Source organism: Python bivittatus, unplaced genomic scaffold (genome assembly GCF_059951505.1).
Source record: "Python bivittatus isolate LINGU-HERP-01145 unplaced genomic scaffold, Pbiv_v1 ctg000200_np1212, whole genome shotgun sequence".
Classification (NCBI taxonomy): Eukaryota; Metazoa; Chordata; class Lepidosauria; order Squamata; family Pythonidae; genus Python; species Python bivittatus.
The window spans coordinates 4,750,580-4,760,269 of record NW_028277040.1 but is presented as its reverse complement, the minus strand read 5'-3'; the positions used below and the strand labels follow the sequence as shown (position 1 = coordinate 4,760,269).

General features: G+C 38.5%; 1 protein-coding gene across 3 annotated transcripts in view; it reads right to left on the bottom strand.

Annotated features, from left to right (window-relative positions):
• Positions 1-1,789: 1,789 nt before the first annotated feature.
• Positions 1,790-9,690, bottom strand: part of KLF7 (KLF transcription factor 7) — a 92,031-nt gene continuing 84,130 nt past the window's right edge. Inside the window, exons 4-5 of one of the 3 annotated variants that reach the window (XR_015795179.1) lie at positions 8,324-9,519; positions 1,792-4,415 (exon numbers count right to left, since the gene is read on the bottom strand). Coding sequence is in view for 2 of the 3 variants with exons in the window: in XM_088135609.1 (XP_087991735.1) it covers positions 9,468-9,519 (52 nt within the window). In the remaining variant the exon portion in view is untranslated. Of the gene's footprint in view, positions 9,520-9,690 lie in introns of all 3 variants that reach the window. The other 2 variants (XM_088135610.1, XM_088135609.1) reach the window with 2 other exon arrangements.

The following is a 9,690-nucleotide window of genomic DNA, read 5'->3' as shown; positions in this document are numbered from 1 at the left end:
ATTTTAACTGCTCTCCCCCCAGCCCCGGACACCTTTGTTTAAATTTTCCTACTCTGTCTTCTGTTCCTTTAAATTATTCTGCACAGAAAGATGGCACTTGCATTTATGAATTGAAAATTACTAAGGGCCACAGAAGAAGAGGCTAGAATAATGTAAATGCCAAAATCTAAATTATATAAAGCGAATATTCTGCCTGGGAGCCGTGATCAAGCTTTATCCAATGAAGGAGCTTAATTTAACATGACAAGCAAAGAAGCTTCTCAAGCAGCAATAAGCCAAAAATAGAGCAAGTATTACTGTTGAACTACAAGATGAAGCATCAGAGTTGTTTTCTGATCTGAACTGCATTCACTGCTATTCTTCTGCCACAGGAAGCTCTCTTTTTCTATGCACAGCTACACTACTTCCTGAATTATGCCACCCCGATAAGATTCCACTGTGAGAAGAAGAGGTGAACATCTAGCAGCTAAAGGAGGGTGTATACTGGATTTAGTGAAGACCTATAGCTCTATCATACTTGTAACTTTTCAAGGACCAATGAGCCTAGAGTCGTTCCCAAACTGTAACTCGAATTAGACACATTAAGTACATTGCTAGAAACACCCCATTCCTGAAGTTGGCTCTAAGGATAGTAAGTGAATGGCTTACTTAGTGAATACAGTGTTGTGGATTTCCAGGGAGCAAGTGGCACAGTTCACCTCACCCACAGATACAGCAACCTACTCTCCAGAATAGACCTATGACTGAAACCAAGAGTGAGATGAACCCTTGAAAACAGGCAAATATCTGTGCCGGTGAACACATGCCAGAAGCCTTGTTTTTTTAAAGCTGTAGAAGGCTGAGCAGAAGCAACCCACAGGCAGCACAGGACAGGTCTGTTAGATAGCAAAGGCAGAGAGCAGGCAAGCTGGTCAACTGCTTCATCACTTCACCCTATGAAGGGAGCCATACTGTGCAAGGAGGAAGGAGGCTGTGTTTCTTGCTTTTGGGAACTCTCTTTGTCAACCTCCATTTTTGGTCTGTCAAGAAACATGCCTGATTATGGGGCTGAAAAAAATCCTGAAACAATTCCTTTCATACTCATATAGCTATGGGTGTTGTCCAAATGAAACATTATGCAGGGAATCTTCTATTAAAGAATGAGATGATGATGCTCTTATACCTCCTGTTTATCAATAAAATTACAAAGATGAAGTGCTCTGCTATTGTTGAAAGAAAATCAAAGGGGTTCGGGAAAGACTATTGAAATGTGTGAGAAAAGGTGTTGTACATTCATGGATGCTTTCAACCAAATCAGTATCTGAAGCAAATCTAGTATGTTCCTCAAGGAAGGAATCTAAGGATTCTGAGAGAAGCTAAACAAGGTTTGACTGTAACCACTAAACCTTTTCAGAAGGTTTAGGTAAATCAATCTATTTCTTGTTTGGAATGTTCTTATTTATTTGTAAGTCTATTCCCTTTCCTTCTATATTATAATATAAGCCCATCCCGAGAGAGAAGAATAGGAACTTTGCCCTAGTGGAAAACTACATGCTACAGCCTTCTATACCCTCTAATACTGTTTATGGAAGTTGGGAGTCATTCTGTAATATGAGAGTGTTTGAGCAGAAGGGGTGTTGCACCACAGTATGTGCTTGAATGGAAGAGCATCTATTAACCTGAGGTTTGTCTGATGTAGAAAGAAGCACTTTTTACTTGTGGAAGTAACTATTGGATGCAACCCAGAAGATTTTGCTTCCCCACTGTTATGAATTAGCTCAGAGATACAACCCTGTTTTTGTCTTTATTTTAGAAAGTTTTCTCTATGCTTCAACAAAAATAGCCAGGATGCCTCGAACCATTTTCAGGCCAAACACATTCTACTTTTTATTACACATATTACATTCTTAAATAAAAATGCGTCACATAACTTTTTTTTTTTTTGCATAGATATCTTACAATATACCAATTTAAAAAAGAATTATGAAACAGACCAGTAACAAAAATAAATCTTCTTCTTCATTAATAATCTTGTAACATTAACATACCACCATCATATAATACAAATAATATTTTTAAATCTTAAGACTTTTGTACAGCCAAAAAAATGGACAAAGTAATATATTCATATATTTATATTTATATTTATATATATATATTTATATATATAAAAAGCTTAAAAAAAATAAAATGTCAACCAAAAAAGGGAGAACGGAGGGCTACCATTTTGGGTACTTCTGTGATATACTAGAGCAGTGTTTCTCAACCTTGGCAACTTTAAGATGTGTGGACTTCAACTCCCACAATTTCCCAGCCAGCAAGGGGGAATTTGGGAGTGGAAGTCCACTCATCTTAAAGTTGCCAAGGCTGAGAAACACCGTACTAGAAATACCTGAGAGAACGAGGCTGAAGGTTCCTCCAAATGCACTTGGCAGACACATCTGGTGAAAGAAAAGCTGTAGTGCAAAAAGAAAGTCCTTCAAGAGTTGTTGGTGGTTACACAGGTATTATTTTAAAAGACTGAGTTTGTATGTATGTGTATGTGTGTGTGTGTGTGTGAATACATACACACGCACGCACACACACACACACAAATGAAAAAAAGGATCTGGTGAATTTGTAACAAATACACCAATCCTTTACTTCCATATGCAATATTCAGTGTACCCATTGTCTAAATTCTGACATGCTTTTTCCTTGATACAACTTTAGAAAAATTAAAAGAAGGGGAGTGTTTCGAGAGAGCAGTTTCTCCTACCATGCTCCTGGAACCTCTCTGCAAGGGTTCCAGTTCTGGAGGTAATTAATGCTGTTCATATATGTCATCAGTCTTTAAGTCAAGACCAGAATCACTGTAGAATCAGCTGCTTGGAGAAAAAAAGGGGGATCTTTCTAACCGTATGCTGAATTCATGATGAATGTGTGCTACAGCAGGTTGAGCACATTATGTGTGAAGGGAGGAAGAACCACCAATACACGAAACCCAATGCCTCCTTATAGTATAAACTATGGCAGGAAAACTGGCTGGAGGCGGGGGCTTTGAGATCTTTGGACTGATGCAACAGAAGTTAATCCTGATCATGAGACAATTTTACAAGCATTGTAACTAATCAGGGGCAAAGACCTGCTCATCTACTTTGTTATTCACTTGGGATTTTGTCCTGAACTTTCTTAGACCACCAATTAGTTTTCTGTTTTGTTTTGCAGAACAGTAGAGAAGGAGGGATGTAAGTTTAATACAATCCCACTTGCTAATTGCATCCCTTCCCCAATAAAATTTAGGAGGGAGCTGGCACTGAGAGCTACTTCTGGGAAGGGTTACTGCAGACAACAGGATGTCTTACCTGAGAGACGCCTGACCTCTTAAACATGTTCTCAAACTGTATATTTTGCTGGAATCCCAGGTTCAGTGCCTCCCAGTTCAATGCATCAAGTCTCTGCATGGTTCCTCCCTGTCAAAAATACATCCTTCACAAGAATAAGCTTGCTTTAGAAGCAGCAAATGACCTGATTGTGCAGACTGGCAATAAAGCCCACCCAAATTTGGGAGGGCTTTGGCTAAGCTCAGATTGGGGTGAGATTCCACCTTTTCCTTCCCAATTCAGACTCTGACTTCTGATTGATTTGCAGTTTTCCCCACATATCTCATGAGTGTGTGGAAAAAAGGGCAACTGCTTGACCAGCTGAGCAAGACATCTAAACATTTATTGTTCACTTTATCCGGTTTGTGTACAACAGTCAGCAGAAGAGCTTATGAATCTGGTAAGGGCCATCCTTAGGCACCTTGTGAGGAAGAGGCAGACCCTGGCATGTGCATGACTCTGGACTGGGGACAGTATTTCTCCCCACCAAGGATGAAATATTAACTTGTCCATTCTATGCACAGAAATGTTATTTATTTGTTATAACCTTTCCATATAAGCATTTGTGCAGCCAGGCTTCTAGCCTTGTCCTATTGCCCTCAAAGTATGTGGCATCCATGGAACTGGCAGCCAGATAAAGGGCATAAACCCAACTCTGATGCAGAACTCCTCCAAGTGCAGATGAATCCTGAACAAACCGTATGTGAGTAGAGCCCCAACACATTCCCATTGGAAGCATAACTCTAAGAGAAAAGGGGCAGAGAGGGCAACACAGGGCATATCCCACAAGGAAGGAGTTGGGATGAAAACAATTCTGCTACTACCTTGTACAGTTTTTCAAGGATCTCTGCTCAAACAAGATTTGTGGTATTCTATAGTGTTTCAAAAAAACTCAAATATTCTCTTTACACAGTGCTAATTTTGGAACAAAACACTGTTTTCAATATGGTATGATTATAGTATTCTCAATTTGTTGAAAAGGTCTTTACTATGTATTTACTTACAGTGTTCATGTGCTGTTTACTTTTTCTTAGAACAGAGCAACTTCACACAAATTTCCTTATATCTGTGGAACTAAAAAAAATTAAAAATAATACAATGCCTATCATGTAGTGAAGGATCAATAACAAATTAGTGTTTAAAACCAGTCTTACAATTTTTGGTGTTCGGGGATTAGCAAACACAGAGCTCAGAAATGCACAAAATACAGATAACAATATACTGGAATATGAATGAATGAATATATATTCTGGTCTGACCGTATGGCCTTCCAGGGAACCATTTATTTAACTTAGCCAAAAGAAATAGTAACACAATAAATGAAAACATTAAGGGACAGATGTGTAAAAATTTTACTTTCAGGAATGTCTTTCCACATGGACCTAACAACCATGCAGATTTATTTATGCAGGTAACAGTCTGTCATGTAGGAATTAAAAAAAAAAGTGTCCAAGAAATTGTATGCTATATTGATAGCTGATTTTTGTACACTACAGTCCCAGGAGACAGATCTATTTAATGTCACTTCCCTCCATGTGACATAAAACTCAGGGTACTCTTGTAAATACTTTTCTTCCCCAGTTTTCACTCTATTCTCTCATGGTATACAATAAAGATACCCAGAGGCAAAATTGTTCCCAATAAGCCAACATTCTTTTAAAACTGTCAGTAGTAAGGGCCCTCACCAAATGAGACAGAAATAGGGACTGTTGATTACTACACCAAACAGAGTTGGATTTCAGTTCATCTACATGGGGTTATTTTAGTCCAGATACTTTAGCACATGTACAGATACACAGAACAAGGGAGTGTATGCCTGCAATTTGGCCTTATGCCCAATCAACAAATAAAAATATAAACATAGGTTAATTTAAAAATATGAGTAGGCCAACTTTAATTTTCAAAATCCAAGAGTATTTTAGTATGCTTTTGAAATTACAGCAGGTTAATACATTCTTGATACATTTCCCCTATTGTTCGAGGGCTTTTAAGAAAAATGAAGCATTGCTCTATCCCCACTGAGAGAGAGATCCTTGTTGCTGAAAGGTGTTGGGGGTCAAATCTTGCCATTTCTCTGAAGAGAGCCACTATGGTATCTTATCTTAGCAAGGAAAGGCAAAATCCTTAACTCACACATACACATACACACATAACCACACACACCCCTCCACTAAATGTTGTTTAAAAAGAAAACAGAGCTTTCTTTTGAACCTGTTTATCATGGGGTCTATCAGAAATGAGTAGTACAAATTAGCATATAGAGTATGCCATGCAATTAACAGATTCTAAATTTTCCGGAGTATATTGTAAACTGGCACAGTGAAAACAGGATGCAGCACACGGCTGCTGCTGAAGCCACGAGAATACTGCTCAAAGGCAGGGCTGCCTCCTATTACATCTGGCCTTTGCCTGCATTTTCTATCCAAGCTTCCTTATACGAGACTAGGAAATTAGGTACGGCCTCCTGCCTTGCCATTTCCTCTCCTTGGGAGCATTCGTAAAGGCTGGGTTGTAGAAGCTAGCCATCACTGCTATGTTAAGAAATCCTTTTACAGGGATGGTAAAAGCCAAGATAAGGTGTGATAAATGGCGTAATTAAGTTCTTGAAATATTTACACTCTCTCTCTCAATTTCTGTTGGATTCGTAATAGAAATACAGAACCCACTAAAAACATTAATCATTTTTGGTATGGCACAACCATTGCACGTGATTTTCTTTTGATAAGCAGTCAGAAGAAAATCTCAAGAACAAATTACCATTTGTGTTTGCATTTCCTAAGGCTCTTTGTCCAGAATCATGTCTCCTCCTCCCTACCCCCCCTGCCCCGGTTCTGTGAGGCTGTCAGTATAATTAGGATTGCAGACAGATCCTATCACTGTCAGTGGATGAGGGGGTTCACTGGGAAGTAAGAGGCTCCCCCTGCCAAGTGCTATCAGCCTTACAGGCAAACATTGCAAAATAGGGGCAGAGGCCAATGGCTAAGTTGTGATTGATTTGCTGCACCAAGTTATAGGCTACTTACTTATTTACTTGTTTGTTTGTTTATTTGGTACTGCTGGCCAGTTAATAGCCATATAGTCTGCAGTGGGAACACAGCAGCCTCATGCCTTCGCTATGAATAGCTTCTCTTCCTGGTTCATCATCTCACAGGCTGAGAGCAGATCCCTTCCACATTTACTCAGGGACAGGCCATCTGATGTAGCTAGCTTACTCCGAAGTTACTATACTTCAGTTCAAATCTACTTTGAACAAGGAGAAAAGCAACAAGCTTTTTGCTCCCCAGATTATTTCAAGTTCTGTTACACTCAATAGAGAATTTTTCAAGACTTCTAATGTCAATAAGAGATAGATGGCTCTGGTTTCCCATTCCCATCTGCTTCAAATTATTTAAGAAAGCAAACGTATTTTAAATTTGCCACTAACTCTTGTAGATGTTCTCAAATTCTAGATACAATAGAACTGAATATTGTAGGTTATGGGTATTACTTAAGGACTATGTCATGACAGATACATATATGTGTGTGTGTGTGAGTATATATACACATACGCACACACACACAGATATATATATATATACACATATACATATCTATATACATACACACACACAGATACATGCATGCACATTATGTAAGACTTTACAAGAAAGCAAAAATTCTTGGACAGTAGAGATTTTTCAGCTAATACATTGTCTAGATGTTCAGTCTTCTCTCTTCTCTTATATTCTAAAACTGTCACACAATATTCCAACACCAAGTTACAAAGTTCTCAAAATGCCCAGTGAATACCTTGGTAGAACAGAAAAGATGCAAACACAGTTAAAGAGAACTACAAGATTGTCAGCAAACAATGCTCCAATATTTCTTCACCACAAATCTTTGGAATAAAACTTAGATCTTGCCCTTATTCTTAAATGCTAACATTAATTGCCTCTGTAAAGATTATTTAGATTTTGGTCCGTATCTCATCCCATCATTAAGGGCTAGACCTTGTATCTGCAACATAAATGGCTACTGATAGTCACAGTATACACAGGAATTCTGACCCCAAGTAGGGAACTGTTTGGAACCTCAGTAGCTGAATGAAATCACAGATGGAAAGGAAACCCCAAGGGCTAAGTATTATGAATCCCTGTGTCTGTACTTCCATTATATATTTATAGATATTTTGTATATAAAAAGTTACCTTAATGTTTCTGCATCCTAAACATGAATTAGGAAATTAGTGAACAGTCAACAAGTCAAAACAGTCCAAAGTAGGGCAGTGAGCTAGTTTAGTGAGTGGAAGTGTAGCAACCAGGAGAGTTACAGGCCATTCCATTTCTCAGCACATCTTGCAGGGATGGTCCCAAATAACTATACACAGCCATTCTGAATTACTACCTCTTTACCTGCATGAGAGATAGTTTGAAAAGGCAGTCTTTGGAATAGTGCCAGCTCCAACTAGCTAAAAATAAACATTATGCATATACAGCGGGAGGGATGTGTGTGTGTGTGTGTGTGTGTGTATGTGTAAGTAAAGTACAGAAAAAAATAATCTAATTTGACCACAACCATCAAACTATCTACAAGATCCAAGCATGAGCCTGATACCTCCATTGTTCATTAAGTAGTACAACCATTGGCTGAAGTGGACCCATGCATCTACTTTTTTTAAATTAGTTGTTTGGAAAGAAGTCCATGCTGACCAAAAAGCCAATCTTTTCATTCAACTGCAATGTGTTGGACAAGTGGGAATTACACCATCTTAATAAAATGGGAAAGGAGAATCTAGGTAGGCATTTTCTCCTTTAGAAGAGAAAGACTAATATTAAAAGGAAGAGGTTCTCACTTTTCCACTCATGACTTACATGGTTGTAAGTATTTCTATGGATCTGCTCAACCCAAAATATTTCTTTTGCAGGTGCCAGACACACGTATACATTATTACATATTTCACCAGGTAAAAGGGCTAGCAACAACAAACAACCAGAATTGCTAACCATTTTTTGTGGATTGCCACAAGCATGCTCCCCGTGGTGCAGAAGGAAAACTTGAAGTCATGCCTGAGTGAGAGAATCCAAGACAGATATCCAGGTGTGTGTAAATGAGTTCTTAGAAACTTGGAGAAAAGGTCCAAAGCTTCAAACAAGCTTTCTTTCAAGTTTTCATTAGGTAATTAAATAGGAAGTCTGAACTATGGCAATATGGTGATGCCTCCAAAGATATACTGTGATCTTGCTCAGGGATTTTGCTTGTCAACCATTATGCAATCATATCAGCAGTTTTCACAGTTCCTTTGTACACGTGATGTGCAATAACCAAATATAAAAATTTAAGGATCAGAACAAAACAATATATATAGATAGATAGATCTATATATACAGATATAGATATCCTTGACAAAGTCCATACCAGCTGAAGCAAGAAAAGTGGTAGGTGTATCCTAGGTATCGCTGCAGAGTGTACTGCCAATTAAGGCCATTGGTACTGACTTAAACAGATCTTGACAGCTCAGTTCTATGAAAAAACAAAACAAAACAGAGCAGATCAAGAAGTTCTTGAGGAGTCTTGATGTATCATTGTATGTAAGGGTGCCTTAAAACAAAAATGACAGAAAGGAACCAAGACAGTAATGTTTTGGCTACCAAACTGGAATTTGGTTTTTCTAGGTCATTAGTTTTCCCTCCAAAATTATTTCAAAAGAAAAGTTAGTGCTACAAATATGCAAGTCCAGAATAGGTTCCCCCCTCCCAAGAAGCAAGTTACGTATATGCTGCTTCTATGCTGTTCACCTGCGAGGAATCCTCTTCCATCTGCTTTGATTTTCATTGGCAATAAACAGGAGCAAAAAATCTCAAGTTCTGAAGTGCTGTAAGCAACTGTTTGTGTCTTAAAGACTTCCCCTGCATCCCTTTTCCTAATCACATGTCTTCTGCCTTTCAGACGGGCAAGGCATTGGAAACAGATGAATGTACAGCTGAGTGCATGACAGCATTTACTGCATGGTGTGTGTATAGAAGTTTACACGTGATCAAACTCTCTTCTTCTGGAAGGTAGCAAGAGACAGGCAGTTGGGTTCCACCTTTCTCCCCATGACGCTATGGTCTAAACTGCATCTGGGTCACACTGTATGTTCCCTGTTATTTAGATGTGCCTCTTCATGTGGAGGGCAAGGTGATCAGACCTTGAAAAACACCTGCAAAGTAAATACAAAAATAAAATCAGTACCAAAGACAATTACATCTTTCAGATTTCATTTCTCATTGTGTACAAGTTCATAATCAGCTGGAAATAAATCCTGCATCATAAAATTGCAGAAATTGTAAAGCACCTGGTATGTATTAAGCATGGTATGAGTAATAAATGG